This window comes from Rhinatrema bivittatum, chromosome 16, assembly GCF_901001135.1.
Source record: "Rhinatrema bivittatum chromosome 16, aRhiBiv1.1, whole genome shotgun sequence".
NCBI classification, from domain to species: Eukaryota; Metazoa; Chordata; class Amphibia; order Gymnophiona; family Rhinatrematidae; genus Rhinatrema; species Rhinatrema bivittatum.
Genome location: NC_042630.1, coordinates 9,929,678 through 9,954,428, shown reverse-complemented (window position 1 = coordinate 9,954,428; position 24,751 = coordinate 9,929,678). Strand labels below are relative to the sequence as shown.

The 24,751-nt window shown below is 57.4% G+C and overlaps 1 protein-coding gene across 1 annotated transcript in view; it reads right to left on the bottom strand.

Annotated features, from left to right (window-relative positions):
- The window catches only part of TEP1 (telomerase associated protein 1), a 44,420-nt gene extending 21,923 nt beyond the window's left edge, over positions 1–22,497 (bottom strand). Inside the window, 40 exon segments of the mRNA XM_029581512.1 lie at positions 74–286; positions 553–708; positions 1,736–1,835; positions 1,961–2,085; positions 2,245–2,362; positions 2,761–3,043; positions 3,312–3,426; positions 4,069–4,157; positions 4,332–4,468; positions 4,589–4,751; positions 5,088–5,220; positions 5,519–5,611; positions 5,704–5,883; positions 6,460–6,613; positions 6,710–6,906; positions 7,067–7,255; positions 7,714–7,831; positions 7,919–8,032; positions 8,220–8,341; positions 10,170–10,290; positions 10,438–10,614; positions 10,737–10,886; positions 10,984–11,052; positions 11,285–11,412; positions 11,568–11,654; positions 11,849–12,001; positions 12,138–12,357; positions 13,712–13,889; positions 14,141–14,231; positions 14,478–14,587; positions 16,005–16,162; positions 16,282–16,427; positions 16,619–16,702; positions 17,568–17,729; positions 18,185–18,268; positions 18,270–18,347; positions 18,855–18,989; positions 20,046–20,195; positions 21,243–21,723; positions 22,067–22,497. Coding sequence (XP_029437372.1) covers positions 74–286; positions 553–708; positions 1,736–1,835; positions 1,961–2,085; positions 2,245–2,362; positions 2,761–3,043; positions 3,312–3,426; positions 4,069–4,157; positions 4,332–4,468; positions 4,589–4,751; positions 5,088–5,220; positions 5,519–5,611; positions 5,704–5,883; positions 6,460–6,613; positions 6,710–6,906; positions 7,067–7,255; positions 7,714–7,831; positions 7,919–8,032; positions 8,220–8,341; positions 10,170–10,290; positions 10,438–10,614; positions 10,737–10,886; positions 10,984–11,052; positions 11,285–11,412; positions 11,568–11,654; positions 11,849–12,001; positions 12,138–12,357; positions 13,712–13,889; positions 14,141–14,231; positions 14,478–14,587; positions 16,005–16,162; positions 16,282–16,427; positions 16,619–16,702; positions 17,568–17,729; positions 18,185–18,268; positions 18,270–18,347; positions 18,855–18,989; positions 20,046–20,195; positions 21,243–21,695 — 5,733 coding nt within the window. The 5' untranslated portion in view covers positions 21,696–21,723; positions 22,067–22,497.
- Between the last annotated feature and the right edge of the window lie 2,254 nt (positions 22,498–24,751).

Genomic DNA, 24,751 nt, shown 5'->3' with positions numbered 1-24,751 from the left:
AGGGTGTCTCCAGCTCCAGGCCCCGCCGCAGCCCTCCCCCCACAGCCAACCGCATCTGCGGCGTGACACTCACCTTCCGGTCCTCCCCGGCGGTCACCAGGAACTGGCCGTGGCCTACGAACTGGGCCACCTCCGCGGCTCCCTGATGTGCCTGGAACGCAGCCAGCAAGACCCTCTCCCGCCAGGCCCAGAGGCGCACCTCCCCGTCCAGTGCCGCCGAAGCCAGGACGTTTCCAGCTGGAGAGAAGGAGAGGTCCCGTACCGGGGAGCCGTGCCCTGAGAGCGTCTGTGAGAGAGAGAGAGAGAGAGAGAGAGATTCTCATATCCCACCCAAGAAGTGTGACATCCACAGACAGGAGAAATTAGTGCTGGGGGGGACAGAGAGAGAGAGAGCGAGAGAGACTCATATCCCACACAAGAAGTGTGACGTCCACAGACAGGACACATCAGTGCTGGGGGGGGGGGGGGAAGAGAGAGAGAGAGAGAGAGAGAGAGAGAGCGAGCGTGAGAGTAAGATCCCCTCCCCCTCTCCTCCTTGCGTGCGCCACTCACCGACTCCGACTCCCAGGTGTGAGAGCGCAGGACGCAGACCAGCCTGTCCCAGGAGCCCACGGCGAGTAACTGGCCCTCGGGGTGGAAGGCCACGCAGTTCAGCGGACGCGGGGATTGCCAAGACCCCAGCAGGATTCCTCGCGATGAATCCCAGAGCTGCGGCCACCAGAGAGAGAGAGAAAACTAAAATCTGAAAGCCCGAGGCCCTCCCCCTCTTCTATGAGGGGAATATGCTCCCCCCCCCCGTATAATCCCAGAGATGGTCAGCGTTTACGTCGGGTGAGCCCCCCCCCCCCTCCAGAGGCAGCCCTGTGTGCCCCTCAGGTAACTCCTGGTATAGACCCCGGGCAGAAAGCCAGCGGCACGGTCTGATCCCAGAACAGCTTCCCATGTCAGACTTCTCAAGACCGCAGGCTCCCTGCTCCTTCCACACACACACACACACACAGAAGAACACACACACACACACACAGAAGAACACACACACACACACACACAGGCACGCACATACACTCACGCACACGTGCACTCACACACGTGCACTCACAGGCACTCACACACGCGCGCACACGTGCACTCACACACGTGCACTCACACACGTGCATTCACACACGTGCACTCACAGGCACTCACACGCACACACACGCACACGTGCACGCGCGCACACACTCACGCGCGCACACGCACACACACCCCCCACGCACACACACTCACGCACTCACACACTCACGCACGCACACACTCACGCACGCACACACACTCACGCACACACACTCACGCACGCACACACACATGCGCGCACCCAAAACCCCCAAAAACAGGAGATTGCAGGTCAGCAGCCTGGGTGGTGCGACTGTGCTGTGCGTCACTACTGGATCCCACGCTGGCCCGCAGAGTAACCGCCTCCAGACCTCCCTCCTGCACCCCCGCCACACTGAGCTCCAGTACTGGCCCTGCTCAGAGGGAAATGCGGGTTCTCTTTTATTTATTGGGGCTCACGGAAGAATTTCAGAGGAGGAGGGGGGCACACGAGAGCTCTGGAGACCAGGCAGAAAGCGATGTCTGCGGAAAGAGGCCCCATCTCGTGGCTCTCCACAGCTTCTGTCGTGGGGGGGGGGGGGGAAGGAGCAGTACAGGAAGACGAGGCCGCTCTCCCGCCCCTCCCCCTCCCCCCCCCCCTCACCTTCAGCCAGCGGTCCAGAGACACCGACACCATCCACTTTCCGTCCGGACTCCGGACGCAGCCGGTGATGCCCCTCTGGTGAGCCTCTAGCAGATGGAGCCTGCCCGCGGGAGAAGGATTGAAACAAAAAAAAAAAAAAAGAAAGTTTTACTCCCTGATCCCCCTAACACCCCAGCGCCACCCGCCAGGGCCCCCTCCCGGGGGGGGGGAAACGCTCAGGATTACCTGCATCCGTCCCGGGTCTTCCACACCTCCAGCCTGCCATCAAACGAGGCCACGCAGAGCGTCCCTTCCGCCAGGAAGACGCAGGCCGAGATCCCGTCGCAGCCGGTGGCCAGAGACCTCACTTCCTGCAGGGGGGGGGGGGGAGGGAAGGCGTTAGGGACAGGGAGGACCGTGGCAGGGCTCTGCGGGTGGCTTCACACCGTGTGCGCCATTTCCTGCACCTGTCACCCCCTCGTCTCTCCCGACCTGTGGGTTCCCCCCCTCACCCGTCCAGCCCTACCTACCTGCCCACTCTCCAGGTCCAGGAGATGCAGGGAGCCCTCGCTGGTTCCCACCGCGGCGGTGCGCCCTGCGGGGGAGATGCTGACACAGGAGGGGGTGGATGGGATGGGCATCACCTTGCTGAAATGTTCAATAATATTAACATTAATGACAATAATAATAATAATAGGGATGCACGGCAGAGAATAAACCGCCAAGTCTCAGCCCTGATAAATAAAACACGCGGAGACAAAATGACTCCTGCAGGGTCACCTACCGAGGGTAGGTGACAGAGCCGGGGATTAGAACTGAGGCGCTCTCCGATCATTTGCTCTGTAGGAAGGTGAACAGAAGGCTGCAGGAGCGGAAGGACAGGCCGAGCCAGTCGTGGTTTCATTCCTGCCGCATCCACGAATCTGTGGCTCCGACTTTCCCCATGAGTCCACAAGTCCCAAGCATTTAACGGGGGTACAACCAGGGCGGAAACGTCCCAGCCCCCCACAACTCAAGAGCCCTTCCTCAGCCAGGCCCTAACCCACCTGTCAGCCTTCCTCACGGCGGAGGGCTTGTTCGCCCATTTCATCACGCGGGACCCTTTGCCGGGCACCAGGAGTCCTTCGCCGCCTTTACCCAGAAGCCTCTGGGCCTGCTGGCAGACGGGGGATGCCTCCGGCTCGTTGAGGACCTGCTGGCGGATCAGCGAAGGATAGCGGGACAGGAAAGCGGCGTGACGCTGGGCAAACTCGCGGTACACCTCCACATCGGCGGTGGGAGATGGTGGCTCCCTACGGTCACCGCCGTCCGCTGTGGTGGTGGCGGCGGCTGAGAGGGATTGAAAAAAAAAAAACCAAACAAAAAAGTGAGAGGATGCCAGATCATCAGGAGCAGACCGAGCCGGTCCCGCGTTTGCCGCCGGCGCACGTTTCATATTTCCTGCCGGGTTTCTGGCCCAACAGCCACAGCCCGGGGCTTACACTCCCCCCCCATCCTTCATGGGTTGTCCCCACAAACTGGTTTTGGCGGCACAGCTGCATGTGTGTGTGTGGCGGGGGGGGGGGGGGGGACGGTTGAGAGGGGGGAGGTCACTCACAGTAGAGGCTGTACACCTCGCAGAGATGGGGGAGCTGAGCAAGCTCAGCATGGAGAGACAGGAAGCGCAGGTCCGTCAGGAGCAGCCCCAGCAGTTCCTCGTATCCGCAGTGCACCTGAAAAACACCACCCAGGAGGGAATTAAATAACCCCCCCGGGGCAAAGACTTCCCCTGGAAGGGATGTAGGGAGAAAGCCAGATGGAAAAGGCCGCGTGGGGGTGATGTTAAGAAAAGGCACCTCCCCCGCCCTGACTCCAATATATTTGTACTGACACCGCAGCAAATCGGAGAGTGCCCTGTACCGTCTGCAAAAGCAGAGTCTGAGGCCGCTGACGACCCCGTGCCAGGAAACCTTATACACAGGACATTTTTCAAAAGTGAATTACATGGATATATTAAAAAAAAAAGAAAAAAAGATTTTGCCTCATAAACCAGGTGAGCAAACGTCCACGCGCTGTTCGACCAACGTTCACAGCTCCACTTTGAGAACCGGGGTCAAAGTCGTTACTGCCTCCCCTTCTCCTGCTCCCTCGACTTATTTCCTTCCCTGATGAGATATTTTAGTATCTTAAGAGCTCAGAAGCTCCGTCTCAGCTGCTGCTGCTGCCGCCCGCGGTTAACGAATCCAAGTCCGTCTCGGTTTGGCGCCACCGTGCCAGTTGCCTAAGCCTACGACAATCTTCCAGGGGTGGCTGCTTCAGAGGGTCTGCGATGTCACTGGGTCACTACGCCCCCCCCCCCCCCCATCACTGCTCACCAGATGATAGGGCAGCGCACGAAGGGACTCGGCATCCGGCTTTCTGGCGGGATCCTCACGCAGGGGGTCAGAACTCCTCCACAGGTGACCTTAAGCAGGGACAAAAGACCAGAATAAGCAGCTCCACCTCCTCTCTGCCCCCGTATCTGTATCCCCCCCGAGAGATACGGATGCGCGCGCGCGCACGGTGCTCTGCACGTATCCGTATCTCTCGGGGGGATGCTCCTGGTGCGTCTCTGGGGCAGGTTCAGGGTAGGGCTTACTTGCTAGGAAGAGGTGGGCTTCGGACTCCAGTCCTGGCCTCGCAAGGTATCGCTGCTGCACCGCGTCCCGCAGCAAGGAGCCGGACAGCTGCAGCCGGGGGTCGCAGGCTTGCACGGGGGCCCGCAGTCCCAGCACACTGCAGGGAAAGACAGAGAGGTGAGGGAGCTGTTCCTTCAGTCCTAATCCCCCCCCCCAGTGCATTCTGGGACGTGTAGTCCCCAGTGTTCTTTAAGCTCCTCCCCTCCCGCCGTCATACCTCTGGAAGCTTCTCAGGAGATAGGAGAAGGCCGCCATGGGGAGCGCTCCTGCCGCCTGCTGCTCCACGGCTCCCAGCACCACCTCCCAGGCCAGGGGGCGAGGCCTGGAGGCGAGGTCAGCCCGGGCACACAGCACCGCGTACAGATCGCGCTCTCTCAGACCTGCCGCGGAAGGAAAGGGGAGGGAAAGCAAGTCAGGGGTCTGAGAGGGAGAGCGACAGGACTCCAGCCAGCGTCTGAATCAAAAAAAAAGCGAGCCGCAGCTCCAGGCCGGGTTCTGCCTCAGAGCACCAGGGTCACTGAAATTCTGATTTCCCTATAAAAAAAAAACAAACAAACCCAAACCAAGAACTACAACCAGGACCCACTCAGCTTGTCTGGAACAAATGTTTCCACTTGGCCCATTAACTGGAAGGTTCCGGGGATGGGCAGGGGGATGCAGACCCTGACACCTCTAGGACTGGGTGGGGCCTCAGGGACACAGAGCCCATCTCTTACCGGCACGGGAAATGAAGAGGGCACTCAGTGCCAGTGCCACTGTCTCTGCCCCATGCTCCTGCTCCAGGCTCCCCAATATGTGCTGAAGCAGGGGTGGGAGAGTGGCTGGGAAGCTCTGAATCCTCCCCGAGACCTGAGAGAGAAGGAAGGGACAGTGAAGTGGTGAGGCGCCACGAGGAACCATTAAAAGAGAACAGGGAGATGGTTAAATGATGCCGGGATGAGAACGAGGAAAGGACAATGAAACAAATACAAATTAGTGCACACCTAAGGTCACTGAAAACCTGCTTAAAGGATTGATTTTTTAAATAAATTTAGCAAAATGTTAAGACAGGAAAAGATCGATAAGTTATGCTGAGCAGCTGGTGTCAGCAGTGGGATCCCTGACCTATAGGCTGGAGCCGCCCGGTGGCGAGGGGGGGGAATCTCACCTTTTCATAGACTGCGAATGCTCGGAGATCCTCACTGGCCAGCTTCAAGTAGAGAGGCTTCTGAGAGCCTTTTTTGATCAGCAACAAGCGCATCTGAAAGTGGTCATGAGGGGCAGAGAGTGAGGGGAGGAGAGAGAGAGATAACATCCCTGGACATACATCCCGCTACCTGCTCCCTCCGCTACCTGATTATTGAAAGCCGACTCCTCCAGCTTCTTCCCGTAGACAGCCAGCGCTCTCCGCACAATCTCCACCCGGTCCGAGGGCTCCAGGGCCTCCAGCAGAAGGAAGCTGACATCGCGGCGGTTCCTGAGGGAAGACTGCAGCGAGGAGCCCTCGTCCAGGCTCAGCACCAGCAGCACCCGCTGCGGAGGAGAGGAGACAGCGTTCAACGTGCCAACACCAGGTAGCACTTCACCGGGCAGGCACTACAGACGCGCTGACTTCCTGAGAGAGACCGTGGCGGGGAGCCATTTTTACCCCTACGTGCCCGAGTCCTAATCCCCGCACTTCAGCCATTTTTATCCTTACGTGCCCGAGTCCTAATCCCCGCACTTGAGCCATTTTTACCCTTACGTGCCCGAGTCCTAATCCCCGCACTTGAGCCATTTTTACCCTTACGTGCCCGAGTCCTAATCCCCGCACTTGAGCCATTTTTACCCTTACGTGCCCGAGTCCTAATCCCAGCACTTGAGCCTTTTTTACCCCTACATGCCCGAGTCCTAATCCCCACACTTTACCAACCTCTAACTGAATTAAAACATTTGTTTCCCTCTTGCTACTGGAATCTTTCCTGCACCAAGAAAACGTACTACCACGTCCTTCCGCCCTGGAGGTGGCTGCGTGCTTATTTGCACAGGACTAGCCTCACCCGGATCAAAATCGTTTTCCCCGGAAGACGGGAATCCGATGCCAAACCTGAAGCCGTTTCCCGCGCTCACCTGCGGCAGAACCTCCGGGATCCAATCGGAGCTGAGCTCTCCGCTCTCACCGCGCAGGCGGTCGGCTCCGTCCACGAGCAGCGTCAGGGTCTGGCACCCCCGCAGGGCACGGGAGGCCGACTGCAGCAGGGAATCAAACTCGCGCACCAAGCCCCTGAGGATAGAGGGGGGGGGTGCAGTTATATGGCAGGTACCGGGGGGGCGGAGGCAGCAGAGATTGGGGTAAGTGGGAGGGGCAGCTCTCCCTCACCTGTAGGTCCGGGGGACGTCGCCCTCTCTTTCGAGGCGCTTGCCGAGCAGGCCACAGACCCTCGTCAGCATCGCGACGGCGCTCCCAGCGTCCGGACTGGCGTCGGTGAAGTGGAAAATTACGTCGCAGGAGGGGGCGGGGCTCTGGTGGCCTTCCGTGGCTCGTGCGGTGCACCTCAGCTTGTGTGCCAGGCCGGCCTGAGGAAGGTGCGACAGCACAGAGAGGCACAGTCAGAGGTAGGGGGGGGGGAGGGGAGAGAAGCTGCAACGGGGGAGGGGGGGGGGGCTGGGAGCTCGGAGGGGAAGAGGCAGGTCAGCGGCTGCGTAACCCCTTCCCCCTTCCAGCGTCTTTGCTCACCATGAAGACCGTCTTCCCCTCGCTGGGCCCTCCGCTCACGAGGATCACCCTCCCTCTCTGCGCCTGACCCGGCCGCCTCTCCCCGCTGTCCAGGCCGAGAAGCTGCTTCCTCCTGGCGCAGAACTGGCGCTGCTGGTACTCCTGGAAGGCCTCCTGCACTGCCTCCGCCTCTTCCTCCTCAGGCTCCGCCTACGGGTGGGAAAGGGAGGAGTGAGGGGGGTGACCTCGTTACAAGCTGGGAAGAGGGCGGGGAGGGCAGATTGTGCAGCAGGTGGAAGTTTACAGATGTTTGCTTGGAGCCGTGACGCCTGCAGAGCGGGAGTTCAAATCCAGCCCCTGCTGATCTTCGGCTAGTCACGTAAATAAGAGCACCAAGGATGCCACACCACTTGTGACCACCCCTCCCCCCCGCCGCCGCCGTGTACGCCGACGGCACCGCACGGGATGCACCAGGGCATTTGACAAACTAGGGTCCTTCGTGCCATTCCAGAATTAGCGCCCCCTTTCACAAAACGATATTCCACAGACCTCCCCCCCCCCCCAGCCCCGAACCAGCTGCAGACCACGTGCTTCAATTTTGAGGGGTGGGGCTGGGAGGGGAGAAGAGAAGGCGGAGGGAAAGAGGACAAAGATTCTCGTAAACCGACCTCAACGAAGTTCTTCTCTATGGCTCCCCAGATGTCCTGCAGCACCAAGGCAGCGAAATCTTCCAGCCCTTGAAGGAAGGGCTTCCCGCCAGCAACGCCTCCCCAGCGACAGGAGTACCTGAGGATGCAGCCACGCAGCTCCTTAGCCAAGCCAGATCCCGAAGAGCCACCGCCCACCCCGCCCCCTCCCCATTTCCCCGCTTACCCCCTGCACGTGGCCTGCCCGAGCGCAGTCACTCTGCTCTTCAGCTCCGCCATGGTCCTCTTTGCCTCCGGCGATTCTGCGGCAAAGTCCTTCCGCCAGCAGTCCGGCACCGAACTGTGTGGAGGGCCGAAAAGGTTACCACAGCGCCTGTCGCGCGCGCGGCTGCGTGACACGACCTGCTCGATCATTATATCCCCCCCCGCCCCGTGCCGTGCCTCAGTTCTATCGCCCAGCTCTGTCACTGAGATTCCATTTGTGACCCTGTGGGAGTCGCCCTCTGCTTGAGTTCTAATCCCCGTACCTGAGGCACGCAGGGTCTCTGAGGTAGAGAAAGGCTCGAGGAAGATCGCTGCTGCCACCCTGGTTGAGGAACTGCATAATTTCCAGCTCGGTGATGGAGCGTCCCTTGGGATAGGACCTCAGCTGTGGGAGGGAGGGGGGAGCGAGAAAGGAAAATTGGTTCTTACCCTCTAATTTTCATTCCTGGAATAACACAGATCAGTCCAGACGCCTGGGTTTTGCCTCCCTGCCAGCAGATGGAGACAGAGAGAGAAAAGCTTTATTGACACTGCTACGTGAGCATAGCATGCCGCCTGCAGTCCCTCAGGTATGACCTGTACCCAAGCCAAGATGAGATGAACAACTTCACCCCGAGCAGGGTAAAGGTTGAGTCTCCTGAACTGCAGCCTCTTTGTCAACAGAGACTGACAACTCCCAACCAAAAACAATTTCTATACTATCTGCACACCAAAGGCACAGAGCGGTCTGAGAAAGACCTGCTCACAACACACTCTCTCTTCAAAATCATCTACTTCCGAGGGCGATAATCTTGGCGGGAACCTCCACTAGGGAACTGCGCGACTCTGCTGCCCCGAGACCTAAGCACGGCGAGGGAATGAAAACTCGGCAATGGTGTCGCGGGACTCTCCCTCCCCCGCTCTCAGCGGCGCTTGTCAGTTCCACCTGCGCGCGCCGAGAAAGCCCGATTGCACCACCCCCCCCCCCCCCCCCGACGCCGCTGGCCTCCTCCCGCCAGGCCAGCAGGAGCGAGCACCCCGGCGTCGCGCGACGCAAAACCGCCCACGCGGAGCGGGAGCGACCGTCACGCCACCGCGAAAAAACCCCTCTTCTTCCCACTCTCCACGGGAACGAAAACAATGGCGCGGCAAGCCGGATTTGCCTGTACGGGGTGGGAACGCCTCTTCCCGCTCCCAGCGGGTAGCCGGCGCAATGATGCCGTAATAATAATTTGCTTGCACCGGCAGCCTTCCCCCTCCACACCGAATGGGGAGGGGGGGGGGGTTAATGGCATGGCATTAGAGGAAACGGCTTTCCGTGCGCAGTGGAACAGCCTGGCGCCGGACACGCGAACCCTCATCCGCCCGCGCTGAGCTGGGGCCCGTGATAACGCCGCCCCCCCCCCCCCCCCAGAACTCTTCTTCCCACGCTCAGCGGAAGCAATAACCCCGGCACTACAGAACTTAAATGCCCGATCCCCGGGGAGCTCAGCACAAGGTCAGGGCCACCCAAGGCCAGATACGTCCCGGGGCAAACACTCGGCCTGCCCTCGAGGGAGCCACCCCCTTGTTCCAGTCAGCGATCAAAACAGGCTACCCTTTGTTTTTTTTCCAATACAGAAACAAATCAGATATTCCCCTGCCAGCGTTCTCGAAGATCCACAGCGGGAGTGCACACTAGAAGGGTGGAGGAGGGATCGAGGGAAGCGGCTTTCAGACCTCTCTCCCAGGGCAGAAGCACAGCGAGGGCCGCCGAACCCCTGCTCAGACCAGGAGGAGAGGCCTTGGCAGACCTAAGCATTCCTGGGAGTCAAGTTTCCTTCAGTAACAAAATGATTCAATTTTCCTCTTCCAGCGTCCGACTGCAGGTTTTGCACCTCTGCCATCTGCTGGGAGACGCAGAAATGCCGAGGGACTGCAGGTGGCGCTCTAGGTTAAGAAGCACAGCGTCAGCAAAGCTTTTCTTCTCTGTCTCCATCTTCCGGCGGGGAGGCAAAACCCAGGCGTCCGGGGTACGAACAGGCGAGAGAGCGTGTGTGTCAGCATCACTCACAACCTGGGTCATCCGCAGAGTCGAAACGCGCATAAAAAGTGAGACAAAGAGGCAGAGAGAAAAAAAAAAAAAAGCTAGAGATAGAGACAAAGACGCATACAAACATAGACAGGAAAAGAGACAGGGCAAGTAGGCAAAAGATTTAAAGCCACACTATACAATCTCCCCCTGCCCCACTCACCCATTCGTGCTCCGGCACATCCGGTACGTTGTAGTCGTCCGGGACGTACCCGTAACGTTCCCCCAGAATTCCTAGAAAAAGCTGGCAGCGAGACACCTCCGACAGGCAGAGAGACAGCTGTCTGTAACAGCAGGAGAGAGAGAGAGAGAAGGAATGCTTCAACCAAGCCGGGGTCTCCTTCTCCTTCCGGCAGGCGGAGAGCCAGCTGTGCCTACCAGCAGCAGACAGAGATAGCTGGGGGGGGTCAGGGGCAGCCCCCGGCACCTACCTGTTCCCTCGGGTCTCCTCCTCTGTCACCCCCCAGCGCAGGTCGATCTCCTCCAGGGAGAGGTAGTGCTGGGCGGCCCGGGCCCTCAGCGTGGGGAAGACCCAGCGGATCAGGAGGTCTCGCTCCCCGTGCATGTCACGGAAGGTGGAAGAGATGAAGACACGGACGCTCCGCCACCTAAGAGAGAAGCGCGGGTGAAAAACTCGGGAGAGACCATCCCCTATGGATCACAGAGCTCCCCCCCCCCCAGGCAGGGGCTGCCCTCTGGAAGTTTACGGCCCCCGCTCCGCACCGCTGACCTCAGCTTTGGGACGTAGGCCCCAGGGTGAGAGAGACCCTCCACAGCTCCGGCTCTCCTCAGCGCCCCCTCTTGCTTGGGGATACGATAAATCTCGTCAATTTTCTCCACGTGCTGCAGAAGGCGGGCCCCTCCTCGCTCTGCAATGAACCTGGAGGGGAAAAAAATAAGAGAGAGGGAAGGTTGTGTCAAGGGCACAGCCAGCAACATGCCCAGGGCGGTGGAGTTGGAGAGAGCCACGGACTCACCTCAGGATCTGCTCACTAAAGCCACACAGTGTCATGTCGTTCCTGTGCTCAGGGGTCAACCGGTCAACCCTGTGGGAGAGAAGTCAGGTCAGTGGGGGGTGGGGGGGGAGAAAGAGAGCTACCCCATATTGTGTCCCCTTTAACACGTTCTGCCATGAGAGAGACAGCAGGGACTACGCAGAGAGTGTCCCTCTAACCCTTTCTGCATCGGGAAAGCAGGGACCGGGTAGAAGGGCCGAGAGCCTCCTGCCGTGCGCCGAACCACGAGATGGCAGGGACTGCGCAGCAGTACTGAATTTACTTGTAGGGCGTCACCGGCAGGATGTTGACGAAGACCGCGTCGGCGTTGATACGCTGCCTGTACAGGCGCAGGGCAGAGGTGAAGGTAGCGTCTGGGGGTTGCAGACTCAGCATCAGGAAGTTGTCCACCTGCAACGAGCCCAGGACAGGGGGTGGAGACAGAGTCAGCGTGCAAGAAAGCCTCCCCCGCGTGACACAGCACCCTCCCGAGACATGGCAAACCCAGGGGGAAGGGACAGCCAGCTGGAGAGAGGGAAAGAGGTGAGGCAGGTGCTACCCCATACCTTTTCCTTATGGGTCACCAGGTCCTGCAGGTACTGGGTCACCGGGTTGTACCCCAGCGCCTTTCCGTTGTTCCACTTCTCGTTGTCCTGTTAAGAAGAAAAGGGGCAGGGAACCCTCAAGATTCTGCACACAGGAGACAGAGAGAGACTGCAATTCTACGAGCGTCTGGCATGCAACAGCGAGACTGACATCAGGGGGGGAACTGGGTGTGCGAGTGGGCGGCAGAGACTGCGCCAGCGCGCACGCATGCACGAGGCGTGGGGAGGGGGGGGGGGGTTACCTCAATCTGCTTCAGTAGTGGCCCCACACTCCCCAGGATGGAATCAGAGTTGATGGAAGCTTCCTCACAGGCACTGGCGCTGTACAGAACAAGCCAGGCATGCTCCGAGGCCCCGCGCACCATCAAACTGAGGAGCAGGGCCAGCTCCAGGACCTGAGGACAGGAAACATACACACTCAGTTATAGCCACACAATACACACCCACACACGATTACTCATGTACAGAAAAGGGGTACAGAGTAGGGCAAAGGAAGGAACGAAAGGGACATCAAGGACAGAATATCCATACTGTGATTGGAGCTTTCTTCCCTGTCGTCTCCTCTCCCATGACATCAGGGCAGCAGAGGTCATTAGCTTTTTCGCACGGCTGCTTCATGGTGGCGTCCACGCAACAGAGAATCAGGATCCTGCCTGGGAGCGGAGGCACATTGTGCTGGGCAGAAATGTGTATGGCCGCCTCCAGGGCCTGACGGTAACGCTTCAGCAAGGCGTCGTCGTACTGCGCGTTACTGAGAAAAGGCAAAACAGCCAGGCTGGTTACGGAGAGATTAAAAATTGACCATCTCAAGGTGGAGGGAGGGCAGGGAGAGAAAGACTGTGTCAGTACCAGAGAGGTCCCACCAGCAGCACGTCTAGCACATGCGTGTTCACATCAGGGCTTCCTGTTGAGAGGGCGAGAAAGAAGCCTAAGGGCGAATGCCAGCTTAGCACTACGAACACCCCGGCTGACGTGGGACAGACACGGAGCACAGTGGTAAGAGCAGGCAGTGGGTGAGGGGGAAACAGGTAGAAGAAATGAGGGGGTTGGGTGTTGAAGTATAGGCATTTATATGCACATCTACCCAAAACCTGATGGAGGGAGAACAGCGAGCAGACTGGGTGGCCCAATCGGCTATCGTTATGTATTTTACTACGGGCAACAGCAGGCAAGGAAAGGAAAATTGGTTCTTACCTGATAATTTTCGTTCCTGTAGTACCACGGATCAGTCCAGACTCCTGGGTTTTGCCTCCCTGCCAGCAGATGGAGATAGAGTTTCACCGACACCGTACATAACCCGCTGTGCCACCTGCAGTCCCTCAGTATTGACCTGTATCCAAGCCAAGATGACAGCAACCACCATAAATTTCTAAGCAAACTCTCTCCCCTCCGACGAGCCGGAAGAAGGTGAAGTTGCCCAAGAAGACAATGGAAAAGCTCGTTTCCCAAATTTAAAATAAGTGATCAGCATTGAAAAACCTCCAACAACTCGCACTATATACAAAGCAAAAGTACGAGCAGAAGACCCTCCCCCCCCCCCAGTGAATGTGTGGGTCTCTGGACTGATGTGCGATACTACAGGAACGAAAATGAGCAGGTAAGAACCAATTTTCCTTTCCCTGCACGTGCCCAGATCAGTCCAGACTCCTGGGATGTACCTAAGCTCCCCTTAACTCAGGTGGGACGTGGAGAGTTCCGCTCCTAGAACGTTCCCACTAAAGCACATGGAAGCCAGAGCCCCGACATCCATGTGATAACGCCTAGCAAGAGTGGGCGACTTCCCAGTAGCTGCCCAGCAGATTTCATGCAGAGAAACCTGCTGGAGTCGGAGAAATACTGAGGGGCTGCAGCTGGCACCCGGGGTTACGTACGGTGTCGGTGAAACTCCCTCTGTCTCCATCTGCTGGCGGGGAGGCAAAACCTCCAGGAGTCTGGACTGAGCTGGGTACGTACAGGGAGCAGGAAGTGTCAGGAAGGTCAGGGAAAGACGACACCGGGCACACGGGACATCTTCCGCCGCCGAAGCCAGATCTCCCCCTCACCTCTGCAAACGCCACTGGCCTCCCTCCCCCCGAGCCTCCAGCTTCTCTCTCTCCCCACCTCACCAATACCAGTTCTTCGTATTCATCACCAGGCGGCGCACGGCCGGCATCGTCATGGCCGCCTTCCGGCTGCTCCGGTCCCACTTGAAGTCCGACAGCACCTTTTCGGCGGCGACGTTGTGCATGCCGCGCTTCTTAAACATCGTCGCCAAGATTTCTCGGCTGGTGGGGATTGGGCCCTCTGAGAGGCAAAAAGAGAGGGGTTAAGTGCCTGAGGTAGGGGTTAAGTGTGGGGGTGGGGCGGGCGGCGTCGCCAGCCACAGCAGGAAATGAGAAGAAGGGGAGAGGACCACCAGGAAGGGAGAACCGGGAAGGGAGGGGAGAGAGATGGTGGATCAGGAGGGGAGGAGAAAAGGAAGGAGTGAGGCAGGAAATAGAGGGGGTGTGTGTGTGCGCGCGTAGGGTGGAGGGGGCCATACTCCTCGCTCTCACCTGCTCTCTTCCGCTCTTCGTCCATGTCCTGAATCACTTTATACGCAGAGAGGAAGCGGAAAGGGAGCTGCCTGCTCCGAATGACCGACTCCTGGATGAGGGGGGGAGAGAGGCGCGACAAGAGTGGTAAGGACAAGGGTGGAGGGACAGAGTGGGAGACAACGCCCTCCCCCAATCTCACTCACACAGCGCCTCGGGAAAACCGGAGCACCTCCCTCAGGAGATGGACCTCCTCCCCCCTCCCCAACCCAGAGAATATTCCTGTACCTCCGGTCAGGGGGGGCGACACCTCCTCAGGGACATCCGGGCGTCTCCCACCCCGGGGCTGCGTTCTTACCTCTTTAGACAATCTCGCAATGATCTTGGCGTGGTGCTCGGAGCTGATCCTCGCTTTGATCATGTTCCTTAGGTTCCTGAGCATGGCCATGAACGGCAGCTTCCTGTGATCTGGAGAAAGGACGTTCCCCCACTCAGAGGCAGTCAGGTCGCGGGCGCGTCTGTCCAGCCATGGGACTGCATGTCCAGCAGCGCGGGTGGCCATCTCTCATGCTCTCTCTCCCTATCGGGGACAGTGATTTGTGAGGGGGACTCTCTCTCTCTCTCCCTCTCTATCAGGGACAGTGATTTGTGAGAGGCACTCTCTCTTTATCAGGGACAGTGATTTGTGAGGGGCACTCTCTCTCTCTCTCTTTATCAGGGACAGTGATTTGTGAGGGGCACTCTCTATCTCTCTCTTTATCAGGGACAGTGATTTGTGAGGGGCACTCTCTCTCTCTCTCTATCAGGGACAGTGATTTGTGAGGGGCACTCTCTATCTCTCTCTATCAGGGACAGTGATTTGTGAGGGGCACTCTCTATCTCTCTCTATCAGGGACAGTGATTTGTGAGGGGCACTCTCTATCTTTCTCTATCAGGGACAGTGATTTGTGAGGGGCACTCTCTATCTCTCTCTATCAGGGACAGTGATTTGTGAGGGGCACTCTCTATCTCTCTCTATCAGGGACAGTGATTTGTGAGGGGCACTCTCTCGCTCTCTATCAGGGACAGTGATTTGTGAGGGGCACTCTCTCGCTCTCTATCAGGGACAGTGATTTATGAGGGGCACACTCTCTCTCTCTCTCTCTCTTTATCAGGGACAGTGATTTGTGAGGGGCACTCTCTCTCTCTCAGGGACAGTGATTTGTGAGGGGCGCTCTCTCTCTCAGGGACAGTGATTTGTGAGGGGCACTCTCTCTCACTCTCTTTATCAGCGACAGTGATTTGTGAGGGGCACTCTCTCTCTCTTTATCAGGGACAGTGATTTGTGAGGGGCACTCTCTCTCTCTCTTTATCAGGGACAGTGATTTGTGAGGGGCACTCTCTCTCTCTCTCTTTATCAGGGACAGTGATTTGTGAGGGGGCACTCTCTCTCTCTCTCTATCAGGGACAGTGATTTGTGAGGGGCACTCTCTCTCTATCAGGGACAGTGATTTGTGAGGGGCACTCTCTCTCTCTCAGGGACAGTGATTTGTGAGGGGCGCTCTCTCTCTCTCAGGGACAGTGATTTGTGAGGGGCGCTCTCTCTCTCAGGGACAGTGATTTGTGAGGGGCACTCTCTCTCACTCTCTTTATCAGTGACAGTGATTTGTGAGGGGCACTCTCTCTCTCTTTATCAGGGACAGTGATTTGTGAGGGGCACTCTCTCTCTCTCTATCAGGGACAGTGATTTGTGAGGGGCACTCTCTCTCTCTCTATCAGGGACAGTGATTTGTGAGGGGCACTCTCTCTCTCTCTCTATCAGGGACAGTGATTTGTGAGGGGCACTCTCTCTCTCTCTCTATCAGGGACAGTGATTTGTGAGGGGCACTCTCTCTCTCTCTCATACCTATCAGCTCGTGCCAGGCAGACCAGACGTTGCCCCGCAGGCTCAGCTGTCTCTCCCAGGTCTCAGGCTGTTTCAGCTTCATCCTCTTTCCCGAAAGACGAGAGTCCCAGGGGCCCGGCAAACGGCTGCGGGAGAAGGAGGAGAGGTCCGAGGGATACCTGAGACAGAGGGAGACGAGAGGGACAGGCACACGGGTCAGTATATGGCGCTCCAGAGGGAGGGAGGGAGGGAGAGCGAGCGCGTGCGCGCGGTGGAAGCAGCGACGCGGGCTGGCTACCTGCACCCCAGCAGGCACATGACGAGCCTCGCCGGCTCCCGGATGTGCAGACGATGGATCAGCTTCTTCATGCTGAATCTCTCCTTCCGTGAACTACGCTTCGCCGTCTTACACTTGGGGTCCAGGGTCCAGGGCTGAGCGTCGGCCTGCGGGGGACACGAGAGGACGGTGAGAGCGCTCCAGGCTTTCCGGGACTCCCTCCCCCCACCCCCAATCTCCGCCACGCTCTCTCGTACTGCGGCACCATCCGGCCGGGGCCCCCTCCCCTCTCCCAGCAGAGGCAGGCGGGAGTCTCGCGCCCGAAACCGTGAGGTGCAGGATACGAGGCAGCGCTCACTTGCTTCTGGAACGCATTCAAGGCGAATCCCAGAACCTTTGCGGACTGGAGGTACCGGGATCTTCGCTGCTCAGGCGGTTGCTTCTGCAGACAGAGAGAGCATAGAGGAAGGGAGGGGAGGTTAGAGACATCACAGCATTACCTGTACAGAAAGCATTTATTCCTGAGAATTGGCAAAACCGAGAGAGTAGTCCAGAGAGACAGTGACTGGGATGTGCACCCAGAGGCAGAGAGACGCAGATCATTCACACAAGAGACTCAAGACAGACACACACACACGCAGTCTCTCCCTTACCGGCCGCGCACACACGCAGTCTCTCCCTTACCGGCCACACACACACACACGCAGTCTCTCCCTTACCGGCCCCAGACACACACACACACACACACACACACACACACAGAGTCTCTCCCTTACCGGCCACACACACACACACACACACACAGTCTCTCCCTTACCGGCCACACACACACACACACACACACACACACAGTCTCTCCCTTACCCGCCACACACACACACACACACACAGTCTCTCACTTACCCGCCACACACACACACACACACAGTCTCTCCCTTACCGGCCACACACACAGTCTCTCCCTTACCGGCCACACACACAGTCTCTCCCTTACTGGCCACACACACACACACACACACAGTCTCTCACTTACCCGCCACACACACACACACAGTCTCTCACTTACCCGCCACACACACACACACACACACACACAGTCTCTCCCTTACCGGCCCCAGACACACACACACACACACAGAGTCTCTCCCTTACCAGCCATACACACACACACAGTCTCTCACTTACCCGCCACACACACACACACACACGCACACAGTCTCTCCCTTACCCGCCACACACACACACACACACACGCACACAGTCTCTCCCTTACCGGCCACACACACAGTCGCAAATCTCTCCCTTACCGGCTTCGGGACGTCACGTTTCTTGGGCGGTTTCTTCCCACGATCTGCCCGGGTGTTGTACTTTGCCAGCTGATATTCATCAAATTGACGGAACTTGTCCTCCATGGCCCTGCGAAGACACGAGGGGAGGGACAGGGGCTTCCAGGCCTGCCCTGCCAGGTTCTGCAGGGAAAAGGGGGCGGGAGGGGGGTTAAACAGGTCTGACTCCTCACTGCCACCCCCCGCCCTTAAGTGACCGCCAGGCCTCCCTCCAGACCAGAGGCCTTCGGAGATGAGCTTTCAGCCACTGGCCGGCTCGCAAAGTTAATCGGAAAAAACTTATCCAGCTAAGGACCTGATTCACTAAGGGTTTTTCCCCTCAGACACAAAATGGGAGAAAATCCTTAATGAATCTGGGTCCTTAGTTACCTGGAATATTTGGCGGCCCGGGCTCTTCGGCTGCCCTATCCGGCTACGTTTACGCAGAAAACAAGCTGACCTGGCTGGATAAGGCCGCTCTGTTAGGGGGCGGCCTGGTCAGCGGGATTTCCAAATCCCGGCGTTTCTCCGAAGACCTTAGCCAGCCCAAGCGCAGCGAACGTGGGACCCACAGAGAGAGACGCGCCCGGCCCCCCTACCTGGTAGATTTCCGGGATCTGCATCCAGTCAGCAGGGAGCTGCACGGCGGCGCAGAAGTACCTGCGGAGGTGCGGGCGCGTGGCCTGGCATCCTGGCCGCCAGGGCCAGCAGGAAGTTAGCGGTGCTGCGGATATTCAGCTCCTGCCGGGTGTACAGGGCCACCTGAAAGAGAACCGGGCACCCAGCGTGAGGGAGGAGGACGCGTCGTCGTCTCCCACCCCCCGCGCGCGCCACACGGAGCGGACACCCTCTTATCGGCAAAAGAGAGCCTCCTACGTGGGGCAGAGCGGACTCGACTGCACACCACTTCCTCCCCAGGTGGCCACCTGGCCCCAAATGCTGAGAACAAGCTTAACCCAATCCTCTTGTGGTGTTGACTCTCTTAGGTGAGTTAAGGGGTCAGTCAAAAGGGTAAAGCCAGGACTGGATTAGCCTGTTCCCTAGGACACGGAGCCAAGCAAGCAGGGCAACCTCTCATCAGCCTGACAGTGACTCCCTGTGGTCGCAGGGTCCCCTTAGCTCCTGCTCTTATCAGCACAAGGCAAGGTCCTCCAACACAGCCTCTCCCCTCCTTGAAACTTTCTTTCAGCTCTGCACAGGGGACAAACTGCAGAGGCAACTCCTCACCTTCCCCCCCCCCCCCCCCCGGACATGGCTTCAACGTCTCACCTTCAAGATAAACTCGGGGTCGGCCTCCGCCACGTCCTCCGCTATCTTCTCCAGCTCCTTGCGCACGGGGTCCTCGGAGTCCCTGAAATCCGGGACCTCCACCAGCGAGCAGCACACGGCACTGATCAGGGCCAGCTGAGGAGCCCCCAAAATCCCCCCCCCCCCCCCCCCACACACACACAGACAAAGGACAGAAAGAGAGGAGAAAAATCCAGGAGTCAGTCTCAGGGAAATGTATGGGCAGAGCTGCCCGGGATCCTTGTAAGAGCAGGCCCGGCCAGTACAATAAAACCCACTTCCACCTCGTCCTGCCACACCAGTCCGGCCCTGACCAGTGGGTTATGCCCCCCCCCCCCCCTTACCCGCTGCTGGAGGCAGACAGCACCGCGTTCCTCCGTGACTTCGTGGGAGGTGGTGCCGGCAGCGGGGGGTCCCGGTTATTTTCTGCCTCCAGCAGGCGGCAGGGAGGACTGGAGTAGCGCGGCAGCAGGTCAGACCCCTGCCCCGGGCCCGGGCCGCTGGCTATGGCCAGAAGTGAGAACCCGCGATCTGCTCCCAAACCCTGCGGGGGTTCCCTGGTCGAGCTGGGCCGAGGAGTTTAGTTGGTTTTGTTTTTTTTTTTTTTAATTAAATAACTTTACTGAGACAGAAGAAAAGACGAGAATACGTCCCTGACAGAAGAGCTGCCGGACTCTCCTGGGGCAGAGGGAATTGGCCCCCCCCCACCAGTTATACACCGCACCTCCGGGCGGCAACAGCTCGAGCCAGACCCCCCCCCCCCCCCCCTGCTCGTACTCCTCAACACCAGGAGGGATAGCCCCACCAGGGCCTAGCAACCTCCTGAGAGGGTAAATCAACAGATTTTAATTTTCTATCCCTTTTTTTTTTTTCAGACTGCAGGGACTGCACCTTTACCATCTGCTGGAGGCAGAGAGATACTGAGGGACTGCAGGTGGCACCCCGGGTTATGTACCAGTGCAAGTGAAGCGCTCTCTGTCTCCATCTGCTGGCAGGGAGGCAAAACCCAGGAGTCTGGACTGATCCGGGTAGGGACGGGAACCCCACTTGTCATGGCTGGACTGGTGTAGCAGGACTAATGGAAAAGGAAATCATCAGGTAAGGAAATCCCTCCTTGCCCGGGGCTCTGCTTCCCCTTATCCCCAAGCTCAGGCGGTCGCCGGAGCCCTTTACCTTTTTCTCACTCAGCTGCTCCTCAAGGTCGGGAAGGCACTGGGAAAAATCAGGACCCTCCGCACCTGCCGGGGGCCCCAGATCCATCTCTGCCAAGTGCAGGTCGTACTCGGGCATCGCGGCAGACGCCTCCGACAGGTCCTCGGACTCCTGGGGAGCGAAGCACACGAGAGCCAGGCAAGGTCAACAGGACGGACCCTATTAGAAAAAGCATCGGTGAAACAAGCCAGGCTCGACGGGACGAGAGAGAAAGAGAGAGCGAGAGAGAGCGAAAGCGAGAAAGAGAGCGCGAGAGCGAGCGAGAGCATGCGAGAGCGAGAGCGGTCTTTCTGTGCAGCCGGTCCATAGCTATGGACTAGCCGCCCTGACGAGACCAGGAACATCGAGTGTTTTCTGACTTTTAGAAAAGCATGACATAGCTTTCTTTTTCAAGCAAGCTTTTAATTCGGATACGTGATTTCGATTTCAGTTTTTTAATTTAGTTTTAGTATTTTAATAAGTTCACTTTGTTCTGTTACTTGCAGATTTATTGTTCAAAAATGTTTTTTATTTTGTTTTACGTTATTTGTTTTTTTGTTTGTTTGTTTTTTTGTAATGTAATGTTTATTAAATGACCATGAACAAAAGAAGAGTGTATACAAACACAGTAAGCATGTGAACAACATTATCAAAAGGAGAATGTATGCAAGCACAATAATCGTGTAAATGGCATACAGAAAATATCATGGAATGACCTACGAATCGAATGACGTGACTTACATACTGATCGGACCTATCATTATCAATAAGAAAGTTAATCTGAAAATCATCAGATATATAGAAATTGTCTTAATGAATTGTGTTTGTATCTTTCTTAGCCGGAAAGAGCGAAATATAAATTGAGAAAAATAAAAATGGGGCATCCCCCCTCCCTCCCTCCACATCTCATCCTGTGTGTCAGCCCCTCCCCACATCTCTCTGTCCACCTGTCACCCCCTCATCTCGCCCTCCTTCCATCTTCTCCTCTCCCCCCCCCCCACTCCCCGACACCACACAAATCTATTTCCCCCTCCCCATGTTTCATCTGCCCTCCCTTTCTTTCTCCCTCGCTCTCTTCCTCTCCCCATCATCGCCTGTTCTAGGTTTGCCTTCCAGGATCCCCCCTGTCTTCCCATCTGCCTCACTCTCCCCGTCTCTTTTCTTTACGTCTCCTCTTACCTTTCCAGGTTCGTAGGCCCCCAGGGAGGCAGTGGCACAGGCATCAGACGCCTTCTCCAAGGTCACAGGTGCAGGCTCGGGGGCCGCACTGGCAGTCGGGGCCGTCGGGCCCCCAGGGTCCTGCGTGTCCCTGCTTCTCTCCAGTGAAGACCCCGCCCCCAGGAGCCTGTTCCTGGTGTCCAGGTCTCCCAGGAGCCCCCCAGCCAGCACCAGGGGACAGGGAGATGCCCTCGCCAGGGCCAGGGCGCTGTGGAGCTCCGTCACCGGCCCCCGCAGGCTCCGGGGGAGCTCCAGACGTGGCGAGGCAAGGCTGGCGCTCAGGTCCTGAAACGTGGCCCCCAGGCAGGGCCCCCCCAGCAGGCTGTCCGCCATCAGGATTCGGTTTTCGGTAGAGAGGAGAGGAGGCCGCTGGGGGGAGGCCCCAAGGGCCGAGGCTGGGCACTTGCTTGCCATGGCCCCGGGAGAGGATCTCCGATTACACCTGATGGGGGAAAAATTAAGGAGAAGCGTGAGCAAGAATCAGTCCACGTCACGTGGTGAGTGTGAGGGAGGGAGGGGGGGGGGGGCCACCAGGATCTTATTTTCTACTCCTCACCCCCCCATCCCCTGGGCTCCTGATGCAAAATATCTCCCAGATACCCCTCCAAATCAGGACACAATCCTAACAGAGAAATCCACCCCCCTCCCTCTCAAAAAAAGTTATTCTGGTCTTTATCCAGGATATAAGCAGTGCCTGCAGCCCTCCTTCTGCCTCTGACCCCGGACCTAATGACGATCCCGTCAGCAACCCAGCCCCACAGCTGAGGGAGGAGACCTGCCCTTACCTGTCGTGTGGGGGAGGGGGGGGCTCGTCTGCGCACCTGTTCTCTCTCTCTTATCCCTGTGAGGGGGGGAGAGAGAGGAGACGGTGTCATGGGGGGGGGGGCAGGTGGAAGGGGATTACCAGGGGAGAGCAGGGGGCTGCCAGGGATGGTAGTGAGGGAAAGGTCTGACAGGAGCTGGGGAAGGGATATCAGCTGGTGGAAGGGGGAGGGGGAAAGGAGGCGGGGGGGGGGGGGTAGTGTCAAGGGCTGCGAAGAGGCAGTGGGGGAGGGGTTGCTAAGAGAGGTGGGGGGTTAGAGAGGGCGCCGCAGGAGCAGGGAGAGAGGAGCTGCGCTCAGGCTGGAGCTGGGCGAGGCAGGAAGTGACTGCAGCTTTCTGCTGGGAGAGAGCCCGGCCCCCTGGCAGCTGCCGGGGAGGTTTGCAGCACTCCCTGCAGGGAGAGGGCTCTGCCTCCTCACCTCTCAGCACACAAGCACAGGCGCTGCCCCTCTGCATGCTGGGACTGGTGGTCCCCGCCCCTGTGCATGCTGGGACTGGTGGTCCCTGCCCCTGTGCATGCTGGGACTGGTGGTCTTTGCATGCTGGGACTGGTGGTCCCCGCCCCTCTGCATGCTGGGACTGGTGGTCTTTGCATGTTAGGACTCAGGAGTCCTTGCTTCTTTTTAAGAAAGAAACGGGATCCACAAATCCATCCCAGAGTTTACAGTGGAGGTGAAATCCAGTAGTGGATCAGCCTGCACTGAAAAGATGGAGGTAGCTGATAACTCTATTGCCACCAGCCCATTGCCCACACCCTTTCTCTCTCCCTCCTCTCTCTTTGCCTCCCAGGCCCTCCACTGCCTGCCTCTCCTTCCTCCTCTGGCTGCCCTCTCCTACCCATCAACAGCCGGCCCATCTCCGTGTCCTCCCTCTGAGCCCCCCATTCCTACCTCCACGCCTCTCTCCTCCCTGGTTCTTTCTGCCCCCTCTCCTCCCTGAATGTTTGCTCTCACGCCTCACTCCTTGGCTCTCTGCCACCTTCCCCTCCTTGGTGCTCGAAACTATTTGTCCTTTAGATAATAAAAGACAAACACCTTTTTTTTTCTTCCAGTAAACCTCTCAGTGTCTGTCAGAGACTGGGCTGGAGGGCAATATTATGCTTTTGTCGTAGCCGGTCATTCTGCTTGTCACGTGAGATGTCTTAATGTCATTTTATGTATAATTTCCCATCGATTGCATTACGAGTGTTCTTCCTTCCCCTCTGTGAACAATAACGTGGAGGATCCGCGGGATTGGAAAATGCTTTTAAATAAATCAATGGAAACCCTTGATGTTGTGCGAGCCCAGCGTGCGGCAGAGGGACTCTCAGACGCTCTCTGTTCACTGGGGGCTGGGAGGGAGCGGCAGGCGCTGCAGAGCTGAGCGGTTGGCGTGGATGGGCCACATGGTGCTTTTCTGCCATTGCATTTCTATGATCTTATCCATTGATCTCTGTAAAAACAAACAAGCAAACAAAACATAGGAATTGTTGCAAATCGCTTTATCCTTGTTCATCAGCTGCAAGGGAGAGGTAGGATATTGGAAGTGAAATTCTTGTGGGCAAGACGGGCAGGGGGCATTTTGAATCAGAAAGACTTTTTCACTTTGGGTTCTGTCTGAATTTTTTTCGTGGCGAGGTCCTTTTCCAGCTTACAGTGGGCGCCGGATTTACTTGCAGAAGACGTCAGACCATGGGGGCCTCAACTTGCTGCCTCTTTTTTGATGGATACAGTGCAAGATCTCAGGGAGAGAACTTCAACGCAGCTATGGCTGATGGGAAGACAGCCGCAGACAAAAAAAAAAAAAAAAGTCCATCGAAATGCAAACTAAAGAAAAGATAAAATCCACTCTACGCGTGCCTCCTCCCATCACCCCCGAAATTTCAAAGTTATTCTACTGCAAACAGCAGAAATCCTGCTTCCGAGAACTGCCCATGATTTTAAAGCAAATCTGTGCTCCCTTCCTAGGTCCTGATTGCACGGTCTTTGCACTTACGAGGATGATCCACAGGTAACGCCTTCTGTTCTAGCTGGGGCCGGAGCATTCGGTCCAGAAACCCGGACCCTTTGCAAGGTGTTACGCCGGCGGTAACGCGTGGGTTTGAAGAGGATCCAAAGGTGGAAAAACGTTGCAAACGAAGGAAATGCACGTTTCACTTTTCTGTGCTGTGTTTAGCGTTTTATTTTTACGCTTTTCTCGTTGTACCCCCCTCCCCCAACCTGTTTTGCACTACGGAGGAGAGCGGGATGTAGATTTTTTAAAAAATAAATAAACAAGCACCCAAATCTACTTGAAGAGGTGAAAAGGTCTTTAAAGCGAATTCTTTTATTATAAGAGCATAAGAATTCCCCATACTGGGTCAAGCCCGGCATCCTGTTTCCAATCCGGTGCTGGGGTCATTTTTTGTTACTCTGGCTGAGGATGTGCCTGGAGGTTGGGCCGTGCGGTTTCAGAGTTCTCACCCAGACACAGAATAGTTTGAAGGCCACAGGCCAACCTCTGAGTGAACTCATATTTGCTGTTTTGCACTGTGAAATGCTTACAAACAGGCAAGAGTCTGTTTATTTTAGTTATTCCAGTAGGCCTATGATGAGAAAGAAAGCAATTAACTGATACTAAAGCCTGAGAGAGAGAGAGTGAAGGCCACACAGCTGCACCTGAGCTTGATA